This window comes from Myotis yumanensis, unplaced genomic scaffold, assembly GCF_028538775.1.
Source record: "Myotis yumanensis isolate MYYU_CA2020_CCGP unplaced genomic scaffold, mMyoYum1.0.hap1 SCAF_27, whole genome shotgun sequence".
NCBI classification, from domain to species: Eukaryota; Metazoa; Chordata; class Mammalia; order Chiroptera; family Vespertilionidae; genus Myotis; species Myotis yumanensis.
In genome coordinates, this window is record NW_027223778.1 from 1,212,558 (window position 1) to 1,238,870 (window position 26,313).

The following is a 26,313-nucleotide window of genomic DNA, read 5'->3' on the forward strand; positions in this document are numbered from 1 at the left end:
TGTGGCAGGAATTTTATTCTAAATATAGGCTCCTGGAGTTTCACAACGTATTAAATTCAGAAAATGAATATAAACTCTACTAATATCTTTGATACAAATCTTATAAATGGATCTCATATTCCTTTTATATAAGTACCAGAAAAGCTCTTAATTTTTTATTTTATTTTTTTTAATTTTTTTTTAATATATTTTATTGATTTTTTACAGAGAGGAATGGAGAGAGATAGAGAGTTAGAAACATGGATGAGAGAGAAACATCGACCAGCTGCCTCCTGCACATCTCCCACTGGAGATGTGCCCGCAACCCAGGTACATGCCCTTGACCGGAATCGAACCTAGGACCCTCCAGTCCGCAGGCCGACGCTCTATCCACTTAGCCAAACCGGTTTCGGCGAGCTCTTAATTTTTTAAAAATTTCTCTTTATCATTGAAAGCATTACAAATGTCCTGTATGTGTTTTTTCCCCATTGACCCCCTCCACCCAGTACCCACCTCTCCCAGGCTTTTACCACCCTATTGTCTGTGTTCTTGGGTTATACATAAATGCATATAAGTTCCCCAGAGAATCTTCCCCTTCCACCCCTAACCTCCCACCACCCCCCATTTCCCTCTGAAGTTTGTCAGCCTGTTCCATGCTTTTATGCCTCTTGATCGGTTTATTTTGTTCATTAGATTCCACAAATGTGTGAGATAATGTGATACTTATCTTTCTCTGACTGGCTTACTTAGATTAGCATAATACTCTCCAGGTTCATGCCCACTGTTGCAAATGGTGAGTTCTTTCTTTTCTTACAGCTGTGTAGCATTACAGTGTGTAAAGGTACCACAGCCTTTTTATCTGCTCATCTCGCTGATGGGCATTGGGGCTGTTTACAAATCTTAGCTAGTGCAAATTGCACTGCTATGAACATAGGGGTGGATATATTCTTTCTGACTGGTGTTTCTGAATTCTTAGGCGATGTTATTTTAAGACAAACAAGGCTAAAAGAGACTTCAATGTACATACCTTATTGGGATAGATGGCTGCTTCCTCCCCAAATTGGCTTCAAAGAGAAAGCCTTCCACAGCAATAAATAAAAATGGTGCAAATGTCACAATGTTCCCGCATCCTGGATGCTTTCTGCATAGTGAGGGCCAAAAAGAAAAAGACACAAAAGACTGAGATAAAGGCCACTATGACCTGTTATATTGACAGTTCAGAGTAACAGGGAGATAGATTTCCATTACCAACTGTCTTCTCAGTTTTCATGTCCCATGGATCACATACATTTAGCAATATACCTCACAGAGAAGAACGTCAAGCCTTATTTCACTCTTCCAGGCCATCACGAAGGACTACTCTGATACACTCTTCCTGGAACTATGACACAACCTTCCTAGTAAACTATAGGAAGTTGGTCAGTCAGATATTCTTTTTGAGATCTTCGCTTATGTAACCAAAAGGACTTCATTTAGGATCCTAGTCAGCCTATACATCTCATGCTCAGGTCTCCTAGAAACATTTATATATCCTCCTGACCAGCAATCTCCAAGACTACAGTTAGTCAAAGACTCATATCCAGGGACATTGCCTTCACTCCTGTATAGGGGAAAAAACTGGTTCTTAAGGTAGGAGAAAGCTTTGTATTTTGTAAGTATAAAGTACAGATATATGTACAGTACATAAACCCATATACAGTGTGTCTGTGGGGAGATGACTAGGAAAAAAACTGTCTAAAAGGGGGTTTTAGATGGGGGTGGGGAGAGTGGTAAGAAGCAATAATGAAAAGAATGAGGACACTGCTATAGTCTACTATTCTCCACAACCTTTAACACAAATATACTGAAGCATAGTAATTCCTCCTTTAGAAAACTGCTGTTTGAACTACTCTGTTATTCTTAGACAGTCTCTTATTATGTAGGTCAACTCTGTTATTTTTAGATAGTCCCTTATTCTATAAAAGAGTTGTTTTAGTTTGAATAATAGAAAAAGATAAAAACTTAACTGTCTGACCTTGCAAGCTAGCCGTCTAACGTAATAGGTGAATACTGACAATAATTCCCATATTCTCATGCCAAGTGTTTGTTCACTACGTATCAAAAGTTACAAACTGTCTGCAAAAATAACCTACACAAAGCTCTTTGTAAAATCTGCAAAGCAATCAAAAGATATAAATAGAGAGAACTTCCTCTATGTTTGGGGGTTCAGAAGTTGACAGCGGTATTCTGCTCTGAACCCGCGTGCAATAAAGATGACTCCTAACTAATTGACTCATTAAGGCATCTTATCTAGCTCGCTGATTTACGATACAACAGGATTAGGCACTCAGTGAATTGTTACAGTTAACTCCCCCCTTGTAAAATATCTTAACCTATGAATGTCCCTCTCAGGTATGTTGGCAGTTACTGGGGAAATGGAACAAACTATGGTCGAGGGTAGTCTGGGAAATGGGGCAAGTTTATAATAGCTAGGGCAACGGGGCAAGTTGATATTAGTAGCTAGAGAAATGGGGCAGTGTTGATTAATGTACCCCAGGTAACTTTGTGTGTGTTTAGCCAACCGTTGTATGGCTTTTGGGAATAAAAGGCTGGCATGGAACCAGAGTCGGTGCTGTTGTGGGAGAACACGCCTGTAGCAGCCGCTGGCCAGCTTTTCAATAAATCCTCAGCTTTTCATAAATCCTCCTTAAGACCTAATTGGAGTTGGTGGTCTTACTCTCGCTAACATTGGTCCATAACAGAATGTTCATGAAATTCAATCGAAGCTCTTCAGTGATCTAGAAGGGATGGGGAATCTTTCATGGTGACTTAGGGAAAAATGTACACGAGAAGAATTCCTTCTGGAATCCCTCCTGAGGCACGCTGAAAGGAGTTACTCAAACCGTGTGTGTTATTCTTGAGCTTGTCCTCCATGAGGCTCTGCTCAACCACTGGAGGAAGGTCAAAGTGAGCAGCTAGCTGCCTTTGTTTTCCTGAAGCGTCCTGGTTGCCCATACTACCCATATCCCCACATTACAAAATTCAGCCTTTGTATCCTGCATCTTCACCTTCACCCAAGGCATTTACCCACAGGTACTGAGTAGAGGGGTGTAATCATATTACTACATATTAATACAATGCTATTTTTTTAAAAAAAAAACCTCCATCCTCTGTTAGTGATTTTAGTATTGAATAGCAGTGCCGAGCATACAAATTCCAAAATACACCCAACAGGCATAAAAATAAATAGCTCCAAGCACAAGCCTTTCTTGTATGGAGCTATGCTGACATCTAAGGCAGAGCTGTTGCTACTCTTTAGGTTCCACTGCCTATGAAAACTACAGCTTTATATTCAATTCGGTGATTTCTTTTTAGCACCTCTTACGTTCAAGGGACAGGGCTAAAGGCTGCAGGAATCCATAAATAATCATGTAAGACATTTACCTCATTGAAGGAGCTAATTAAAGCCACTAGCCTCACTATGAGTTAGGGGAGAAGGAACCTGAGCTCTAGATAGTTACTGGCACAGTCTTCACACTTAGGCTGCTCCTTAAAACCATGTGCACTGGGAGCCTCCCCTCCCAGTTTGGACTGGATTGGTCTGGGGTAAGTCCTGTACTTTTGTAAGCTTCCCACTTGATTCTCATGTGCAGCCAGAGCTGAGAACCCTAAGGTAGGTCTGGGGGAAAGGACAGGAGGGGTGAAGGTGTGTGTAAGATGCACAGGCAATCTTTATGTGCTGACACAGGGTTGAGAATTACTGCGCTCCAGTGGCTAAAAATACACAGTGACGTGCAAGATGCAGCTGTCACTTACCCAGTGACATGGAAGTTGATTATCCTATCTACATCTAGTTTTCTTATCTTTCAAATGGGAACAGTCTGAGTGCCTACTATCTCATTGGTTTTACTGCAGAGCAAATAAGCCAGTCCCTGAAAAGCACTTCCCACAGTGCCTGCCAAGCAGGGAAAAAGGCAGACTGGGACTCTAGGATGACCAAAATGTTGCATCTTGCATATGAGAAGGTCTTCAATTGAATATAGTAACCTTTTACAATATGTTTATATTGACCATTTTCTTCTCACTTATAAATCAAAAGGGACATGTTTTTAACCTTGTCATGAGGATGCAATGAAAAAAATATACATAAAGTGCCAAGCCCAAGACTTAGCCCAAGGGCTCAAGAAGCTTCCTGGCTTTCCCTCCCATTTCTCTTTACCAAAAGCCTAGGATTCAACTAAAGAACAATTAGGGAGTACTTACTGTGGGAAAAGTTAGGGGCTAGCTGCCAGGAAGCTCCGATGTGAATGAGAGCTGATCCCTGCCCCCTAGATGACAGGATGAGGGAGTATGAGATAGTAAGGACCCAGTGCCACAGAGGGATGACTAGAGGAAGGTGCCCCTACTCTCTGGGCAGTGTCTGACCTTCATTCAAGCACCTGAATGAATGTGGGGATGCCTCACTTTAAGCAAACATGATCTGGATTTAGGACACCTCCAACAACAAATCCAATCAGCCCCCTGACAACTCTAATCTCCGTGCTCTATTTCCATAGCATTGTTAAACTTCCCTACTGCACTCACATGATTCCATTTTTTAAAAATGAACTTACAGAGCTTTTTAGGAACACACTGTTGTGTAGATAACAATGGAATTATATACTTTAACTTAATTCATTTTAAAACTTCAGAGTAAAAACTTAAGAGCCTTTTCCCTAAATCACTTGTTTCGTTGAAATTCATTTTTGGGAATTATGGTCATAATTGCAAGCAGGTTCTTTGACTTTGAATTCTCTTTTGCAAGAATCCAAATTTATTTTATTTCATTCTAACTTTTTATATAAAAATTTTTTAAAATCCTCACCCGAGGATATGCTTTTATTGATTTTAGAGAGAGACATACAAGTGAGAGAAGAACATCGATTGGTTGCCTCTTGTATGCACCCTGACTGGGGATCGAAACCACAACCTGGGTATGTATCTAACCAGGAATCCAACCCATGACCATTCAGTGCATGATGGAATGATGCTCAAACCAACCGAGCCATGTGGGCCAGGGCAAATTTTTATTTTTCAAAAAAGGCAACTTTGAAGAGAAATGTTAACGTAAAAAACCATTGAAACCTGTAAAGAATTTTTGTGATTTTATTTGAGCCAAACTGTCGACATATGCCCGGAAGCAGAACCTCAACGAATTGAGATAGTGCTCCAGAGAATGGTAGGGTTATATGCGTACTTATACATGAAATTCATTGGTGACAGATTTAAGGAGGTGGGATTAAGCGAAGAGGGGAAACCTACGTGATAGGATAAAAAGTAAAAATGGACACATACTTAGGTGGGTGCAGGAACAATTAACATGATAAATGAAAGAATCTGCTGCATCTGTCCTGGGCCCAGCACACCTGGCTGTGCCCTAGGGGCTTCAGATACAGGGAAATCACAAGTTACCCAGACATTTCAAGGGTATGTTATCTTAGATGCAAAAAGACAGATAGGCTCAGTTACAGTAAAGGTTGACCTTATCAGTGAAGATATCGGCTTAGAACGTAACTGCTCACCATAACTGCTTTTAGTTAAGGTTTAATTTCAGACCATTCTTTGTGGTTACTTTAGGTCTCCGAGTCTGCAAAATTGCCATGCAAGCCTCTCCTGAGCTTGTCATGTCAGCACGTGGCCCCTTTCATCCACAGAAAGAATTGGGCATATATTTTTTGCCTTTTGTTATCTCATAGTCTAGATTTAGGAAACTTTTCTATTTGATTCAATACCAGGCACTTGATTGGAATAAAATGGGGGAAAGAAAATGTTTCAGAGTGTTTTCCTCATGTAAAACACACAATACCTTGCCTACTCAGTTAGCTGCTGCATATCCCCTCAGTCATTCACATCTTCTCTTTACACTGCATTATGGCCTGTATTTTATTTTAGATCCCCAATATAGGCATGAACATCAAAAACAAAAAACCTACATTTGTTTTTCCAATTTGGGAAAAATGATTTAAAATGTTCGCTTCTCCCTGCAATTCACTTTAGCATTTCCATGTTTCTACTTTCCATTTATTACAGCACCCAAGGGTTCCAAGGAAGCCATATAAAAAGCACAGTTCCTGCTCTATACAGATTTATGAGCTGTGATGTCCCAAGACAGAGTCACAAATTCTGACAAGGCCAAAACTAGAAAGAACTTTAAAGACTATCCAGTCCAAGCAGCTCTTATTTTATTGTAACGTGAGAAGTCGTGAGTTGCCCAAGCAAATCAGGAAAAAAGCTGCTATTCATCTGATGTACCATTCATTAAAGTCATAAATGTACCCCTCTCCTTACGAAAGCCCACTGCTGTATGCAAAAATTTCGATTTACAAAAGAGATAAATGAGTGACGATTTATTTACACATTATTCAAAGCATTCTAAATAGAAGCTTCCATAATGCATGAAAACATTCCATAAAGTTAGATTTATTCACAACTTCTCAGGAACAAACCCATAAAACAAGGCAGACCTGCACTGAAATAAAAGTTGTTAGAGGGGAGGGGAAGCCTGAATGTGCTTCAGGCTTTGCACGTGAATCTCCTTCAAATCCATTTGAAGCAGGTGGAGCCATCACCTCCCCATCCCACTTTTACTGTTGAGCAAACAGACCAGGGAGATCAAGTAATTTAGCTGAGTGCTCATAACTAGTAAAGAAGACCTTCAGCTGCTAGCGTAACTGAGTTCACACAACCTTTCAGAAGATTTAATTTAATGGCATATTCAACACAAATGTGACACTATTCTTCTCTGACCTTTATTTGGCTGGCCTGATTTTATCACATTTTTATATTTTAAAATCAATTTCCATTAGTTAAGTTGTATGAGTCTTTTAAATATTTTGAAAATTAACCCCTTACCATATATATGTGTGGCAAATATGTTCTCCCATGCAGTGAGCTCACTTTTCATTTGTTGGTGATTTCTTTTGCTGTGCAGAAGCTTTTTATTTGATGTAGTCCCATTTGTTTATTTTCTCCTTTGTTTCCCTTGCCTAAGGCTTAGGAGATCTATCAGCAAACATGTTACGAGAGGTATCAAATATTTTGCTGCCTAGGGTTTCTTGCAGAATTTTTATGGTTTCATGACTTACATTTAAGTCTTTTATCCATTTTGACTTCATTCTTGTGTATGGTGTAAGTTGGTGGCCTAGTTTCATTTTTTTGCTTGTATTTGTCCAATTTTTCCAACACCACTTATTGAAGAAACTGTCTTTACTCCATTATATGTTCTTGCCTCCTTTGTCAAATATTAATTGAGCATAATGGCTTGGGTTGATTTCTGGGTTCTCTGTTCTGTTCCATTAATCTATATGCCCATTCTTGTGCCAGGACCAGGCTGTTTTGAGGCACAGTGGCTTTGTAGTATAACTTGATATCTGGTATTGTGATCCCTACCACTTTGTCCTTCTTTCTCAAGATTGCTGCAGCTATTCATGGTCTTTTTGGTTCCATATAAATTTTGGAAAATTTGTTCTAGATCAGTGAAATATGCCATTGATATTTTAAAGAAATTACATTAAATTCATAGATTGCTTACAAATAATCCAATAAAAAAATGGGCAAAGACCTAAATACACACTTTTCCAAAGAGGACATTAAGCTGGCTAAGAGACACATGAAAAAATGCTCAGTCACTAATCAACAGAGAGATGCAAATTAAAACAACAATGAGGTAGCACCTCACACCTGTCAGAATAGCTATTATTAACAAATCAACAAAGGACAAATGCTGGTGAGAATGTGGAGAAAGGGGAACCCTAGGACACTGCTGGTGGGAATGCAGACTGGTGTAGCCACTGTGGAAAACAGTATGGAGTTTCCTCAAAAAATTAAAAATGGAACTGCCATTTGACCCAGTGATCCCACTTCTAGGAATATATCCCAAGAAACCTTAAACACCAATCAGAAAAAATGTATGTACCCCTATGTTCAGAGCAGTACACTTTACAATAGCGAAGATCTGGAAACAGCCCAAATTAGATGCGTGGATAAAAAAAGCTGTGGTACATTTACATCATGGAATACTATGCAGCAGTAAAAAAGAAAGATTTCTTACCCTTTGGTATAGCATGGAGGGACCTGGAGAGTATTATACTAAGCCAAATGAGCCAGTCAGAGAAAGACAAGTATCACATGATCTCACTATATGTGGAATGTAATGAACAAAATAAACTGATGAACAAAACAGATCCAGAGGCATAGAAGCATGGAACAAACTGACAAATCTCAGAGGGAAGGCAGGGTGTTAGAGGGGGTGGAGGGTGGGAAGAGATTAACCAAAGATCTTCTATGCATATCTGCATAACCCATTGACACAGACAATAGTGCAGTGAAGGCCTGGGCCAGGGGTCAATGTGGAAAAAAGGGGGACATATGTAATACTTTCAACTATAAAGATAAATTTAAAAAAAGAGAAAAGAACAGAAATCATTAAAAAAAATTATTTCCATAGTAACCTTCCTTTGAAATGTACCAGCTTACAGCAGGATACATTGCTATATCCCTCGCCACCTACTCTCAAGAAGGACAAATGGCTCTGGCCAGTGTGGCTCAGTTTGTTGGGGCTCCTCCTGTGCACCACAAAGCTGCCCGTCAGATTCGAGGTCAAGACACATAGCCAGGTTTTGGGCTGGACCCCCGGTGGAGAGCGTGCAGGAGGCAGCTGATCGATGTTGCACTTTCATATCAATGTTCCTCTCTCTCTAAAAATCAATAAGCTATTCTTTTTTTTAAGTACTTTATCCTTTAAAAAGAAAAGAGTGACAAATGACAGATCTTAATCAACACTGTCTGCATAACAAAATTTCAAGCTCAGTAACTGCAAAAATTAACCCCACACAGAGTTTATCTTAAATAAACTGGTTGATTCACAATGACTTAATCAATGGTATCAAGAAAATAAAATACATTTTTAGTGAGCACCACATGAGAAACTGGGTGACCAAAACCTATAAGCTACTCAAGTTCAAAATTAACAGGTTCTCAAACTTCCTAATGCCACGACCCTTTAATACAGTTCCTCATGTTGTGGTGACCCCTAACCATAAAATTATTTTTGTTGCTACTTCAGTAATTTTGCTACTGTTATGAACCGTAATGTAAATATCTGATATGCAGGATGTATTTTCATTGTTTGCAACCCACAGGTTGAGAACCGCTGGACTAGGAGTTTAGATACCCTGGATTCCAGTTTTGTCTCTGCCACTTACAAGAAGTAAAAGACGATCTAACTTCTTGGGAACTGTTCCATTTTCAGTAAAACAGACATTATAATTCTTGACCTATACTGGACACAGATTGTCCTGAGGGTCAATGGAGACAACGTGTAGACTCAGAAACATGATGGTAGATAGCGCCATAAATAGCATTTTACAGCAGGAGGAGGAGGTCCAGAGAAGCGAAATGATTTGAAAAGGTCACCCAATCTGGGTATGACAGAGCCAAGAATGAAGTTCATAATATCGAGATTTTTCAGTCCTGAGCCTTTTTCAGGACACCTGGTGCTTTCTCTGTAACAGTTTGCACCCATTGAACGTTGCACATTATTACTCAACATTATTTGCATGCCATCCTAGTTTCCCTTTGGTGAAGCCATTCTTTTCTTTTCTTCTTTTCTTCTCTTTTCTTTTCTCCTCCCTTCCTTCCTTTCCTTCCTTCCTTCCTTCCTTCCTTCCTTCCTTCCTTCCTTTTAGCTAACATTGCATAAGTTTCAGGTGTGCAACATTAAAATTTGACATCTGTGTGTAGTACCTCCTGATCACCACTAGAAGCTTCCATTTGGCACCCCCATTCTTTTTTTCTTTTTTAAGTGAATTTATTGGGGTGACACTGGTTAATAAAACCATACAGGTGTCATGTGTACAACTCAATAAAAACATCACCTGCATCCAGCGCTCACCACCCAAAGTCAAGTATATTTCTGTTCCCACTTACCTCTTCTTTGCCCACTTCTACCTCCCAACTCCTCCTTTCCACCTGGCTATCACCATACTGTTGTTCCTTTCTATGTGTCATATATATATTTTTTTCTTAATCCATTCACTTTTTTTCACCCAGCCCTCAACTCTCCTCCCCTCTGACAGCTGTCAATCTGTTATGTACCTATGCTTCTTTCTATTTTGTTTGTCAAATGATTGTGTTGATTATATTCCACATATACCTGAGATCATATGGTATTTGTCTTTCTCTGACTAGCTTATTTTACTCAGCATAATACTCCCCAGGTCCATCCATGCTGTTGCAAAAGGTCAGATTTCCTTCTTTTTTACAGCCAAGTAGCATTCCACTGTATAAATGTACCACAGCTGTTTTTATCCACTCCCCCAATCTTAATTTAGAAAGTTAGGTCTCAAAATACATGCCTCCCAATTTAAAGACTAATATCTTAAAGCTGGAAATGCTCTCTTAGGTCAATCAGATGGACCATATACATAAATAAGAACTGATTCACCTACATCACTGAGAGGTAATGTTTGAGCAAAGTCCTCATGGCCATCTGATCTGTAAGGGTAGCAAACAAATGCTTTGGAGGCACTTTAATACACATGACACTTTCTTTGCAGCGTGTGCAAAACCAGACTGCATTATAAGTCGAAAAGCTTTGCTTTAGCTAAACATGGCATTATTACCCGAGAAAAGAGCTAGAGGAACCTTATGGTCTGCCACAAGTTCCTGCCAACCTGAGGCCAGTCACGTGAGAAATCCCCCCGGATTAAATCCCCTGGTGTGTGAAAAGGGGGTGATGCCAGCAACACCCCGAGTGTTTCTGCGAGCGACGCTGTGAAACTATTTGGTGGGACAGCGGGCGGAGCGCAGGATGAAGGAGTGGACTCTCAGGGTTCCAGGCGCGCAGAGCAGACCCCGCGGCGCGTGGGGGTGACGCGTGCGGACTCACCTCCGGCTTTCTAGGTGCAGCCCCGGGAACCAAGGCGGGCACTCACCTGACCAGGAGCTCCAGGAAGATCACGTTACTGCAGCAGCCAGGGAACACCAGGCCCACTGCCAAGAGCTGGCTCATGGCAGGCGCGGGGAAGGGGAGCGCGCGCGCGCAGAGGAAGCGCCCGCCTAGACCACTACCTCGCGGTGGCACAGAACTTCGTCCCTTCCCAGAGTGCTGCTCTTCACCGGCGCCGCCACCAACGCTCCCAGCCAGAGGAGCTGTAGTTCACTATCAGCCCCGACCCATTCATTTGAGGGGGCGCTCTGGTCCCAGCCAGACTACGTATCCCAGGATGCCGCCCGCACTTTATACCTTGCTGGGAGGTGTCCCGCCTCTGCTGGGACCCTCCACTCCAGAAGAGAGAGCAGCGAGGTTCTCCTCATGCCTCAAGCGATAGGAAGCCACAGGGTTTGTTGGGAAGTGAAGTTCAACCCTGCCCAGGTGGTTTCTGGCGAGTAAGCCAAGGGCTCAGAGAGGGATGCGAGCGTCCCAGTCTCAACAAACACAGCGGCGGCACTAGAGCTGCAGACCTGTGATTGATCGCTAGCATCTGAAACAATTCTGAATGGAGTGAAAGCAAAAACTCCTCTGAACTTACTTTTCTACCTTTTGAAAGGAACATTGGAGTCAGAAAGTGCTGGGATTGAATGTTGGCTCAGCTGCTAATCAGCTGTGCTATCTCAGGCAACTTCTTGAAGCCTTAGTCTCATTATTGGCAAAAAACGGGAGCAGTAATGCCCATCTCACCGCTTGTTGTGAGGGTTACAAGCTATGATCACCTGGGGATCTTGTTAAAATGTGGATTCTGCTTCATTACACCTGCAGTTTGCCCTGAGATTCTGCATCTCTAGCAAGTTCCCAGGTGCTGCTGATGCTACCTGTCTGGACCTCGCTTAGGAGAGCAGACACCTTTAAAACAATCATCTCTGGAGACTTCTCTACCCCACCCCATTGACTTTGGGACCACCTGCCACTCAACGGTTGCTTAGTTTTCTCCTTCCCCTTAGCCTACAATAATGCTCACAGTAATTTACTTTTCTCCTTCAATTTACCACCAAATATCTCTAAACACTAATCTATAGTCATAGCCTTTTTTATTCTGATCAAAGCCAGATTTTTAAAAATAGTTTCATTTTGACTCCTACTGACCTCCTTGTCGAAACCATATACATCAGGTCTCTGAGTACCGTTTCATTTAATGTTGGTTTAGTTATAACGTTCATAAGGTGCCATTACTGTTATGCCCAGATTTCAAGATCCCCATTAGACCACACCAGGAAGTCAGCTGAGTTGGATGCAAAAGCAAAGAGTCCTTTATTTTCAAACCCTGGTTTGGGTCTCAACCTCCATCAAGGCACGGTGAGACGAGAGTGCCCACCCGTGGGAAAAAATGGGGTTTTAAGAGGGAGGTGGAGTGAGGGGAGGAGAGATGACTGTGGGCCCTGCCAATTGGCCAGGTGCAAGTCGGGTCTTGTTACACAGGATGTGGTTATCTCCATGGCCCGCACATCCCCTGATTGTCATTGGTTAGTTTAAAATAATCCCGGGCGTGGCCAGCAGAGGCCTGGGCTTCCGGGAGAAGGTACTTTCCTGAGCACATGGCGGCTGCCCCAACATGGAGGATACGGAGCACGATGGAGGGCATAGCCCTTGCCCTTTCATTCCCCTCTTTGTCTTGGAACTTCTGGCTCAATCATGAGTCTGACTGCATTTCTATTTCACCGGTGCTAGAGGCCCGTACTGGGCACACAGAACTATCAACTGAATTTATTTTTAGCTTTAATAACTTCTATTGAAATAGGATTTTTCTTCTTAAAATTCCTCCATGGCTATCAAAAAGCCAAATTAAGATTAATTTATTTACTGTCCTGATGTTTGCATAAACACAACAAGAATGGTAACTGACTACCTTTGCTGGAATCTCATGGTTGAATCTTAATGTGCCATAAAGGGCCAGGAAGCCAAGCCATCCAGCTGCCATCAGGCCAGCCTGCAGTATCTGCTGAGCTAGGTGAATCCTTCACCTGTAGCAACTCCACCTGGGCCCACGCTCCAGGCTTTAAGGCCCATCTCAGTAGCTCTCCTACTCGTTGTGGCCCAGAGTGTGTGGGGGTTCCGCAGGGATGCAGAGGCATCTTTACTGCTCCCCTTCTACTCTCACCAACCGTCAGTGATGGTAGGGCATGGGCCTGATGCTCCAGCACCAGCCATCTTCAGGGCTCCCAAGCAGGATACCAGGCTTTCTTTGTGGCATTTTTACTGGTTTCAAGTCTTTAGAGCTCAGACAGTGCTCTTTAAAACATAATACTCCAGTCAAAGTTTTCCATTAATAAAACCACTATTAGGAACCGGACTTATTGAATCTATGCAAAGAAATGTATTGCCATGACTTATTTAGCTTTGCCAGATTTCGGAGGAATTACATAAGGAGAAAAACATACTGATCTACTCTAAGATTCTCTGACTTTCCTTGCCAATTCCTTTTCATGGATTTTTCAGAGCTATAACAAAACAGTAATTGTTGGCATTAAACTTTCTTTCTATGCATAACCATGCCTTAGACCTTTTATTCTAAACAGGCCTTTTCCAGCTTACTACCCCTGACATGGGCATGGTCACGCAGGCCTGCAAGCAGTACACAGGCTGCCAACTGTCAACTGTCTCTCAACAGTGACCAAAACCTGATGGACACCCTTCCCTGCCCAGTTGGTCACCTGCCCTCTTGGGAGCTAGACACCTTTTACTTTTGGGGTTCACCCCACATAGTCCCCTTTCAGGATAACCAGTATACATTCAAACCTGCAAGAGAATCAAAGGTCAATATAACATATCAATACCATGAAACATAATATTGGCACCATGGCCGCTTCAGGCAGCCAAATCTTCTGCTACTAAACATGCGATCCTATAAATTGTCCTTGTCTCTTTGGAGCCATGTCCATGAAGATACAGGCATTGTCTAAGACTATTACACAGTATTGTGGGGGCTCCCAGTGACAGGAGTGATCGCGAGCAATGTTGCCAGCATCAGGCAGGTCGAGCCCATCGTAGCTTGAGCTTGAGGGGGTTGTGTTGATCTCGATCGACACTCCATTTGGTGCACGGATGGGACCGCTGACTGTAAGTGAGTGTAATGGACCCAGGTCGCGACGACATCTACCTTGAGAGCAGTGGGGGTTGACAGCACCACAGTGTAGGGAACATTTCAACATGGCTCGAGGGTCTCCTGGCAGTGCCTTCTGACGTAGACCCAATCTCCTGGTCTGTGCTGATGAGGAGTTGGGGTTGGGCTGGTCTTGTAGATGGCGCGGAGGCCAAATGTCCTCGGGTGCCCTCTGGAGCCCTCTCAAGGAAAAAGATAGTTAAAGAAGAGGGTTTTATAATTATACCTGCCAAACATGATAGGAGAGCAGCCCAGTCCCTGCCAGTCTCCGAGTCAGATTCCTCTTCTTTTGGAGAATTTCAAAGTCCTGATGGCTTCTAGGTAACCCTGTTTATTAGTTACAGCGCTCTGCTTTCTTGTCTTTCTACCAGTTCCCTTTGTAGCAGAGCAGCAACTAGGGCTCTTTCAAGGGAGTGCCTAGGAGGGGGTATCAGCCCCTCCTTTGCTAGCAGCAACAGGTACCAAACCCTTTCAGTACATTTGACCAGCCTCATTCCCGCCCACCTTAACAGATTCTAAGGCCCATTGTCTTCCTTTAACCAGCAAGCCAAGTGACACTGGCCTGTATTATTTATTCAGCACAGGCAGGGGGAAGGGTCCATGAAATCTCTGCCCTGAGGAATTGTGAGCCCCATCCTTAAATGTCCCAATTAGACTAGAAAAGCCACAAATACCTTTTAAATCTACCCCAGAATTCCAAAATCCCAACCCAGCACAGAATATCACGTAGCAAATCAAAGTTCCCAGCAAACAAACAGACAGAGATGTTTATTAGTTAAGCGGGCCGATTCCACCTCTCACAGAGAGCAAGTGCCCTTAGGGAAAGATCCCAGCAGTCACTCAGGGCACTTTGCTATGGGTCAGAGCACTCAGCCTCAAAGAAATCAAGCGTGTGGCGTGTGTGTGTGTGTGTGTGTGTGTGTGTGTTTAGCAGACTTCCACACTTTTATGAACAAATAATTATACCCAAGTAGACATACAAATATCAAATAAACATTTACACTTACACCCTTTTAGGGCTTGGGATCTTGAGCAGATAACAGGAACACTGCCCAAGTCCCCTAATGGGGGCCTGACAGGAATAGATGTGGGGGCCTTCCTTTCCCACATATCAGGACAGGATTCTTGACTTATGTCTTATCCAGATAGAAACGGTACTTATCACAAACAAACAAACAAATCCAAAACCAAAAATAATTAACATTATACATAAATAAGCAATAAGGACAGATCAATTTACAGAATCAGAGACAGCATACAATCTAAATCACAGCTTTGGGTAAACAAATTATCTAGAACCTAGGTTAAACTGGGTCTCCAGAACACTGAGTTGGCAAGTTAACTGAAACCCTTCGACCCTTGGAGAGCTGTGCTGTCCCTCCCAGGTAAAGGAAAAATGTGCCCTCTAAGATCAGTATGAAACCACAGTTTCTATCTGAAATAATCATACTTTAGAAATTGGATTACTGCTATGAGTCCCTTTTAAAGACTTTGACATAACCTTTAATTGTCCTTAGTTTAAGGAAAGCAGGGTTTTTTAGATTTAAAAGATTAGCTTAAAAATAAAGCCGTGATACTGAAACCGGTTTGGCTCAGTGGATAGAGCGTCAGCCTGCAGACTGAGAGGTCCCGGGTTCGATTCCGGTCAAGGGCATGTACCTGGGTTGCGGGCACATCCCCGGTGGGGGATATGCAAGAGGCAGCTGATCGATGCTTCTCTCTCACCGATGTTTCTAACTCTCTCTATCTCTCTCCCTTCCTCTCTGTGAAAAATCAATAAAATATATTTTAAAAAATAAATAAATAAATAAATAAATCCGTGAGGCAAGCACACTTCCTGCCCCATTCACATTTCTGCAGCAAAACTCCACCTTAAAGCCCCACCCCTGACTAAATCAGAGGGAGGGGCCTTTGCTCTTTCAAAATGGCGGCCCCCAGGGGAATGGCAAGTCATGTGGCTGTATTGTAGAAAAACAGAAATCTTATTAGCTGTTTTTATACTTTTTATACTTATTTAAAGCAAAAATCTTCAGTTGAGGTCACAAAATCAATCCTCCTTTCTGAATCAAACCAATAAGCAAAGGCATTTAGTTATTACAGTTACGTAATTTTTTCCAATTCAATCCGAACCTTAAACTTTTAGCTGGCAAGTTAAATATTCAGCATTTCTCAATATTCAATCAATAGATTTAATTCTGTTCTTTAGATTTTTCATGAGCCAAATTAGAGTAAACTACTTTTTACTTTTAAGAGGTTCTGGAAAACCATATTAGAGCCTTGCAAAACAGGTTCTGGCCTACCTGGTCTTTTCAGATGTAAATTTACCACATTCTTTAAGATTTTGCTACAGACAGGAGATGACTATCTTCTTCCTCCATTAAGAAAAGCTTTCTTAATTAACAAAGGACCAGTTTTCCCCCCCTTTGGAAAAACTGTTCTTTATTATGGAAATGCCAATCCTGCTGCTAGAATTTAGCTAGCATCTTTTTTCCCTGGGTAAATGATTAGTCTTGGGATCTATCCTGCACATTTACAAGGATATTCCAGCTTAAAACTCTATCCAAAATCGGATGTTGCGCACATTAGTTCTAAACCAGCGCTTTTCTTCTTACACGTGCACAGAAATCCCAGACGCATTTATTTGGGGAGGGGGTGACCTGTTTTCACAGATCATTACTCAGATGCCCACCTGGCCAAAATCCTGGAGCCACACAAAGGAGGGGAGAAGGCAGGCCCCCTCCCTCCACACTCACATACTTTCACCAGATATTCATTCAGAGTTTAAACAATAACAACTTCCCAACTCCTGAGGGAGCTCTACAGCCTCCCCCAATCTCCTTGAAATGATCAATCACAATACCCAAAGGAGCAGTCTGAGTCCATCATAACGTCCATCCAGCAAGTCCACAAAATAAAACGGAAAAAAAAACAGACAACTAAAGGGCCCCCAGAAAAGTACAGCCTTCCAACTCCATGGAAGCAAAAACCAAAAGCTAGACGATGGCTGCATGCCAACCAGCTGGAACGACCCGCCTGTCTCAGATTGAGGGGTTTCTACAGACCTTCTGACTCCACGGAAGCAAAACTACACCCCTACAGATGGAGGGTCAAGGCATCCCCTGACTCATCCAGCCTGTGATCCCCCTGTGCATCCACTTAGACCTTTATGGGAAATTACAGATTTCAGAAGTGAGCTCACACAGGACAGATACAGAACACACAACGACACAGACACCTATCGTGGTCAGTCAGTCTCTTTGAATCGGGGGTCCCTTGATGGTCTTGGGGATCCCGGACGAGCCCCCAAATGTTATGCCCAGATTTCAAGATCCCCATTAGACCACACCAGGGAGCCAGCCGAGTCTAATGAAAAAGCAAAGAGTCCTTTATTATCAAACCCGGGTTTGGCTCTCATCCCCCACCGACGCATGGTGAGACGAGAGTGCCCACCCATGGGGAAAAAATGTGGTTTTATATGGGGGTGAAGTGAGGGGAGGAGAGATTACTGTGGGCCCTGCCGATTGGCCAGGTGAAGACCAAGCAGAGGCTTGGCCTTCCGGGAAGAAGGTACTTTCCTGAGCACATGGCTGCTGCCCCAACATGGAGGATACGGGGCAAGATGGAGGGCATAGCCCTTGCCCTTTCAACAGGAGTTCTGAACTTAAACCTACTTGCTCATTTGCAACCCTCACATTTTCATGTCCAGGCTTCCTGTTGGTTTGACTTCTTCCTTCCTGTTGATTTGTGTGTCTGGCAAAGGGCTCTGACAGGAGCAGCAGGAAGCATGGCAGGTGAGCTGCTCGAGGGACTACTCCATGTCCTGGAGGGACAGGACCCTTCCCCCTCTAGGAGTCTTTGTCTCTCTCCTGGGTCCTTCCCTGGAGTTTGTAAACAAGCTTAGATAAACCACACTCAAGGACTACCTGAAAAGTGTCCCTGGAATAGATCCCCTTCACCTCTACTTCCTTACACCCACCTCATACCCATCACCTCCAGCTTTCACCAGGAGTGTCCCTTCACTTCCTTTCCCAGAAACTGTCTCAGGTTGTATCAAGGTTCCACTCCTAGTCCACTCAGCTATGGAGGGGGGGGGGGCGGTGTGAAGTTGCATGGGGCTAACTTAGCTCCAAGGTAATGCCTACTGATCCTGAAAAGCTGGGGTTGGGCTTTGGGCTTTCCTACTGGAAAGGAGACAACTATTTAGGACTGGGCTATCACCCCAAGAGCTCTCTATTGCTTTTGTCCTCCATGCTTTTGTCAGAGGATTAATAAAACCCTGGCCTGACTATATAAATCTATACAAAGAGCCCAGCTGACCTGGCTCCATGGTTGAGCATTGACCTATGAACCGGGAGGTCACGATTCAGATTCCCAGTCAAGGCATATTCCTAGGTTGGGGGCTTGATCCCCAGTTTGGGGCATGCAGGAAGCAAGCAAGCAATGATTCTCTCATTGATGTTTTTATCTCTCCCTCTCCCTCCCTCTCAAATCAATAAAAGTATAAAAAATAAACCTATACAAAAGCGTTAACCTCTGATGTGTAAATTCTTCCAATGTGAGAACAACAAGTGAGCTATCTCCAACCCTGGGCTCCTTGGGCTGCTCAATTGGAAACACATGATATTTAACAAGGTCCCACGAGGGGGCGCTGTGCTTTGTAAAGAGGTGACTGCGTGGCAGGTGTAACCAGTGCTGTGAGTCTTCAGCTCCCTGCAAGCTGTAGACCTTGTGCCTGAGTTCCGTTCCCACTCGAGGTTGTCTCCAGGGACAGGACCTCCAGGAAGAGAATGCTACCACGGCATAGCCTCCGGCTAGTTTGAACAGTTCCAGGGAATCACATCCTTAAGTTTCTGACCTGTTGGTTTAAGCCATCAAGTCATCATCAGCTAAGTCTGCTCTACATGATCCCTCTCAGGTCCGGGTAAGAGTTAACTGCTGTCACCTGCAAACTTGGCCTCAGAGACTTGGCCCTTGGCCCGTGTTCTATGCTGCCCCCCTCGCCACCTTTCCCCACTGAGCAGCAAGGGTCTGGCACAGTCACTGCCACCTTCTGTCCCTCTTTTCATTTTGCACAAAGAGCTCCAGTGAGTGAAATTGGACGGGTTTTGTCCTTTTCCACCTGATTTATTCCGTTTAGCATAACAGCCTCCGGACCCATCCATGTTGTTGCAAATAACAAATGAAGAAAACAGATTCCTAAATACATGTTTCCCTGTAAGTGGAGCCTGTTGTTGCCAAGACCTGCGCATGGCTGGAAAGATGTCTTTGCTGGAGCTGTGGTAACTGAATACCACAGCGGAGGGGCCGGAACGACAGACCATCTCTGGTGGAGGCTGACCATTGCGTCAAGGCCCCAGCCATGTTGGCGCCTTCTGCAGGCTGCGAGGAAGAGTGGGCTCCATGTCCCCAGCTCCTGGGGCATCGCCCCGATCTCAGTCCATGTTCACATGATGTTCTCCCTGAGTGGGTCTGTGAACCAAACTCCCCACCCCCCTTTTAAACAACATCAGACATGTTGGAATAATTCCATCATACTCCAGCATGACCACTTTTTAACTAATTACACTGACAGTAGCCCTGTTTCTGCATAAGGCCCCACTCTAAGGTCTTATGTATTGGGACTTGACTGTGCCATTGTGGGGGACACAACTCAACCCATAAGTCAGAGGGGCTTGTCTGTGTTACCTCCGTCGCCCTCCCATCTGGAGCCCCAGTCCTGGCCCTGAGCCCCACAGATGGAAAGACACCTACATACATTGCAGTTGGCGCACATCCATTGTGGCAGAGGCACTTGCCCTGTAGGTCTGCCACCCCTTCTGGGCACCTGCTTTTGGGAAAACCCCAACCAGGGCACAAAGTGAGAGTACAGGCAGGTGTCCCACCAAAGACTCCCCAAAGGGGAGACACATTCTTACACTCCCTTATGCTCTGCTTGGGACTCTCGGCTCTCCCAACAATTGTCCTGTTATTCTCTTTGTAGGTGGCATGATTAAATGCCTCACCATTTCCAGGCGGCCACCTACACCTGGCCCCACCTGCACCTGGTCCGACTGGTTTCTCTGACTGACCCTCACAATGGACATAAATACCCTGCTCCCCCTCCTTGGTCCTGCTGATGCCATCTTGGTCTCGGCCCTTCTGCTGGCAGATGTAATCATAAACTTGTAATTCCTTACCCCTTTGGACCTTATGCATTCCTCCTTCAGTGACCCTGACACTCTACACCCCACCTCCAGATCTGGCTTCAAATGCCTTTAGCCACTGGAACATTTTTGTTGTGTTTGGGGGCTGCTTGGCTCTGGTGGTGCCCTTGGGGCTGTGAGCACAATTCCTCAGTCCCGCTGACACGAAATACTCTCCCGACCAGGCGCAGTCACAGAGGCCAGGACCGTTCTGCCTTGGTGCCTCCAGCTGGCATCTGGGCCCTGAGGAGCCCAGGCCCCTTGTCCCTGATGGGCTGGGCACCAGGCCCTACCAGGGCATTGCTGGGACTGCACAGGAAGGGCCTCTGTCTGCAGGCACCTGGAGCTGTGTGTGATGTTCATTCTCAAGTCGATAGTCCAAAGGGAGATGGCAGAGATGCCAGTGCGGGAGAGTGAGCCCAGCCGCTGCTACCAACATGAATGGATCAGGCAGCACCACTGACGTGCCTTTGGAAACAGATGGCATCTGGTTTTAGTTTTCAGCAATGTTGGAGTCTCATTCTGGGCATGCCTGTCCCATGGAAACCCTAAGTACCTTGGCTGTAGCTTAGTTCTCAGGAAGGTGGTATGTCTGTGACCTATTGAGGGATTCCCCAAACTGGGGGATGGTGCAGTGCCGGCCACAGCAGGGTTACAGCCGTGGGAGCGTGGGTCCTCCCAACTGGGCAGAAAGAACTGCCTTGAACCCTAGTTAAAGCTGAAGAGGACTTGGAGTCCCCAGGTTACTTCCCCTAAAGCTCTGCCTTCGTAGAGAATCAACCAGTTCCCTCTGTGACTAGCTGGTTAGCACGCTAATGAGTTGAGTTACTTTTAGTGTAATGGGAGTTGGCTGAGCTAACAGTGCCTAAACTCCCAAGCTGGGATAGCACCTAAACATCTGTGCTGGAAAGTTAGCTGGAGAGGTATGAGAATATCTGGGCTGTAAAAACATAGACATGGTCCATGAAATCACTACCGAGACCCAAGTTACTTTGACGTGCTACATAGTAGCCATCCAAGTGAAGCAGCAATTCTCGATAGCCAGCTGCTGCAAGTCATCTATGCACATGTGACTCATAGAACTGAGGTAGGTTTGGTCTTATCAGTCATTGTCTGTGTTATTTGCTCAGTTCAGGATTAGCCCAGTGCTGTCTGGTGACCCAGTCCTTGTTCATAGCTCCCAGGTGGTGTGGGGACCACTAGGGGCCTAGTGCTGGAGACTGACTGCACAGGCAGCGGTTTTATCATTTGAGGGATGTTGGGTCACTTGGAGGGGTGGGGAGGTAAAGAACGGGGACCTATAACGGAAGAGCTGGGGTGAGCACAGGCCCAGCTGGTTTTGAAGCGGCCCATCTCCATGCATGAAGCCACTTGTCTGTACCCTCAGTCTGAGCAGACATCAGGGTGTGTCTGCTCAGTCTGAGCAGACATCAGGCTTCTTTCTTGGGTTCTGAAGAGGCTCGGGGTGGGGCGGGGAAGCTGGGACACTGCACCAGCGGTGCATGTGGCCCAGAGAGGAGCTCAGCTGCTCACTTGCTCTGGCCCCAGTCTCCTGGTGCCTTTGGCTGGCATCTTGCTGAGGCCACGCTCAGTGGGAAAACTCAGACACACTAAGATGCTCGAAGGCACAGGAGGTGAGCAGAGAGCTGCTGTCCAGGTGGCCCAGTGTGCAGTGCTTCCATAGGTTGACCCCACTGAGACTCAGTGACCTCTGAGCATGGAATTTACCAGAGAAACCTGCTCAGCCAGGCAGTGCTGGCTGCCTTCCAGGGCCTTCTCCATGAGCCTGAGCCTGAGGGCAGATCGGGAGTGTGAGGCTCCCCCCTGGAGCATCGGCTTCCCTGGCCCCTTATTGTAGGTGATTTAGCTCCACAAGGCTGCTCCTCTGTAGTATCTCCTTCACCAGCCAGGACAGAGGCGCCCTAGGTATGATGGAGGTATGTGAAGTGTGCCCCTTACATTATGAGCAGCCACAGTCTGCCTCCTCGTGCTGCCCCTGTGTGGCCACACTGCCTCATTTTCACAACTCAACTTTAGTTCCCCTTTTCCCTGCAAATGGGGGGAGGGGGAGGTCTGTGTGCCTTTCCTGGAAGGATCCATTCAGCTGTAGAAATTAAGGTCCGATGGTCAGGGTGCCAGGACCCAAATGTTCAACTTCCACAGTCTGCTGCTGTCATGCCCCACGGCCAGCAGGTGGTGCCAGAAGGCACCCAAAATATTCATATTCTCCACCAACTGGTGGACAGAGAGGGTGGTGCTGTAGGGCTCAACCACAGTGTCGAACACTTTGGGTGAAGATAACCACATTGTGGGTGGTCATGATGCAGTTGGGATACTCTTCATAGATCATGCTGATGAGCAAGATGCCCATCCCGGAGCCCATGCCCCTGCCCCTGCCCCTGCCCCTGCCCAGTGAGTGGGAAACGCATTTGTCCTATTGATGCCACTGTGACATGTATCCCAATAAGTGGCATCAATTGACTACTCTGAACCATAACCACCTCGTTGCTAATAGCTGTCCTTGAATAACTTGTGACAACACTCAGGAAATTGATGGAGTCTTGAATTCTCAATCTTAGAAAAGTACAGATAGTTGTACAAAAACACTCCCCCCCCCCCCCTCAAATTTCCAACATTGGCCACTGTGTTGACTCATTCTAAAACCTGCAGGTATGGTCTATCAACCAGATGTTTCTCTCAGGGCATAAGTTAGGGCATAGTGATCCCTGAAATCCTTGTCCATGCCAGAAGGACAAGGGGAAAAGGGGACCAACAGTGTTTGGGACATCTGGACATGGGAGCTTTCTGCCCTGGGGGCTGGCTAGCCTGCGGAGGTGGATCAGATGTCACCCTTATCTTCTTGATGAGTTTCACCTGCTCACCCAGGAAGTGGCTCTCCAGGAAGTCACAGAGCTGAGGGTCTATGTGGGGAGAACCAGGGCACGCAGATCCAAGGGTCAGGTTCTTCTCTAGGACTACAGTGGCTTCTATGGCATCTTGGGTTTTACCACACTCCTCTTAGGAGGGCTTCTGCCTGTCCTGGAGGAGGATGTGGCCGCCTGCTGATTTTGCATCTTAAAAGACACCTGGTTCCCTTGTACTTCTCCTCAACCAATTCAAGGAAGAGCTGGCCAACACCCTACAGAGCCTCGTAGTTGAGGCCTAAATAGAAGCCCAGAGACAGGTAGGAGACCCACAGATGCAGGTTGACTAGGCAGTTGACAGCAGCCTCCACCTTGGTGGAATAATTCTGGAGAATTTGGGATCTCATGGTTGTTCCACAATAAGAAGCTAAGGAGAAAAACAGTATTGGCTGGTCTCAGAGGTTGAGGATAGCTGTGGCGTTTCTAAAGGTGGTGACTGGAAAAGAGGTTGGAGGGTGGTTGGAGGCTGGAAGAAGGGCCATCCCTGGGTCTGTGCCATCCACACAGTTGAAGCAAGAGCAATAGCCCTACATTTTCTTGCTGATCAAATTCCTATGACAAGATTGTGACTCTTCTTGACTACTGGTTCCTAGATATAAGGAACCCCAAATATCTCCTGAGAGGAGTATTCACCTGGGCTCTACAGGAGGAGAGCTCCTGGTCCCTAAAGGTGCATGAATGGAAAGGACACGTTCCTCATGTGGCTTTGGGGGAATGATGGCAAGTGGAGCTACTCCTGCGTGTGCCCCTTGGCTCCAGGCATTCTTCTGATTAGTGTCACAGTGCCGTATAAAAGTACTGGAATGAAAAATGCACCCTTAATCCTGGAGGATGGCATCCCATCCTTAGAGCATTGCCTCTGAGAAGGCCAGCCAAAGTCGTGTTTGAAGCATCAAATTCACTGAGCCATCAGCTGACTTGCGATGGAGCATCAGATGCCATCAGCACATTCCATGCCATGGCTGATGCTTGCAGCTTCTCTGTGAAATGGATGCCTTAGTTTGATGTGATGAATGAAAAAAATGACCAGTTGCCAAACAGTGCCCCTCCTTCCTCTTTGCCATCTTGCCCTCTGGAAAGTAGCCCTTTTTAAAGAAAGACCCTTCACATCATGTGCATTGTGGCCTGTGCTCTGAGCAGCCAGACCACTTAGGTATGTCACACTGAGGTGGATTGCACTTTCTGGTTTTGGTTTGATAGCAACCTTGGGATCTACCTGTTTTCTTTCCTCCATGTTTCTTTGTGCCTACTCGTGGTCATAGCAGAGGCTTGCTGTACAGTAGCTTTCTGATGATTTTTTCCCCACAGCCTCCATTCTGACTTTATTAACAATTTTTGGTTTTACAGCACTTGGTAGGGTAAGCATTCTTCTGACAAACAGAATATCCATTCCCATGAAACATTCAGGTAAAAAAGACACAAATTATTTGCATAAGCCTGCTTAAACATCCCCACATTCATAATCCCATCAAACCTTTTGTTGGGAGAACAACCTTGATGTTCTCTCAATCTAATTCTGGCCCAAACCAGGGCTTCACAAATGGGTTTTGGTACCACAGTATGTGAGGCTCCCATGTCAAGGAGTCCAGAAACTTCTCTAGCTCATGAACATTTTACCCAATCTGGTGCAAAGGGTTAGGGCCCCCAGTGAGGGGTTGAGTCAAGGGACTGTGGGGTTTTTTTTGTCAGCCTTCATCTTGATTCATCTCTCTAGACATTGCTCAAAGCAATTTCAGGTTAGATTTCTCATAATCTCTGAACAAGATAGAGCAGACTCATTTGGGGAATCCATTGCAGACCCTTTTGACCCACACAACCTAGGGTAGTACTGTATTCAAATCTTTGCTTGAACCCAATCAATGTTCATTTTACTCATATCTAACCATTGAGGGCAACTGTGGTAAGGGGTCTGCACATGGGCTCCTTCCCTGGGTGGTTCAGTGGCATAAATTCTGGACAGGTTCATCAGCTGAGATTAGCATAGGCAAAGACTGAGGGAGTCTTTAGTGGCAATAGCTTTGGGGTTCCTAACAGCCAGGAGGCCTGCTTGGGTTGTTGATGGTGAAGTTAGCTAGGGTCTTCAGTCATTTTCTTCCAAAATGGGAGGTTACAGCTGAGGGGATCCCTGCTGATCGCAAGCCATATGGGACTGGGGGGTGGGCTGACACAGGGAAATGTTGCCTATGATTTCCTATGTGGCCATCGTTGACATCTGTGTTCCACTGGATAGCAGTAGCTCCTGCATTGCACTCCAGAGCTCTCTGAGCTATTTTCATCAGCAAGTACTGGTAATCATTGTTTTCCTGGAAGTACAAGTGCTGGGACCTCCTAGTCCACCAAACTTGCTGATGTTATAGTCAAAAATGTTTGTTTCTTTCTTTTGTGTAAGAAATAATGATGGTTATTGGGGAACAGGAATTTTTAATGGTATTGACGGTAGCTGGGGTGCTTTCATGGTGCTAAGCTAACTGGGAGAGGCTAGGATCCAAGGAAAACTAGCTGATTTTGCTTCCTCCAAAGTCGCTGATGACTGTCCTTCATACTGACATTTGGCTCAGGAGATTCAGAGGACAGACACTGTGGGCAGTGATGAAAGGTAGATTTTCTAGCCTAGCCTGTTTGTCTTAGTGGATAGAGCATCAGCTCATGAACTGAAGGATCCTGGGTTGGATTCCAGTCAAAGACACGTGCCTAGGTTGCAGGTTTGAATCAGGGCACATGGAGGAGGCAACCAATTGATGTCTCTCTCACATAGATGTTCCTCTATCTGTGTGTCTCTCTCCTTCCCTTTTACTCTCTCCAAAAATCACTGGAAAAATATCCTCGGGTGAGGATTTTAAAAATGTGGTTACATGGTCTCTTAAAACGTATCTTTCAGTTATTCTCAGGTGTTCTGGACTAAAGGTTGTGCGGTATTGGCGAGCAGCCCTTGGCTTTTTGGCCATAATGCCTTGTAGAAATAGAATGCTTCCGAGTTCCTGAATGTTGTTTGTGTTCCTACTGGGTTTAGAGGTCTAATATAGCCACATTTGATGTTTTTAAAATAACTCTCAGGGTTGGGATTGTCTTTCCTCAAGTTATTTTCAGGGTGTAGTCCCATGTGCTCTTATTCTG

General features: G+C 44.9%; 1 protein-coding gene across 1 annotated transcript in view; it reads right to left on the reverse strand.

Moving 5' to 3' along the window:
- LOC139000730 (nucleotide sugar transporter SLC35B4-like) overlaps window positions 1–11,008 on the reverse strand; it is a 44,654-nt gene extending 33,646 nt beyond the window's left edge. Inside the window, exons 1-2 of the mRNA XM_070402805.1 lie at window positions 10,932–11,008; window positions 1,007–1,120 (exon numbers count right to left, since the gene is read on the reverse strand). Coding sequence (XP_070258906.1) covers window positions 1,007–1,120; window positions 10,932–11,008 — 191 coding nt within the window. The remainder of the gene's footprint in view (window positions 1–1,006; window positions 1,121–10,931) is intronic.
- Between the last annotated feature and the right edge of the window lie 15,305 nt (window positions 11,009–26,313).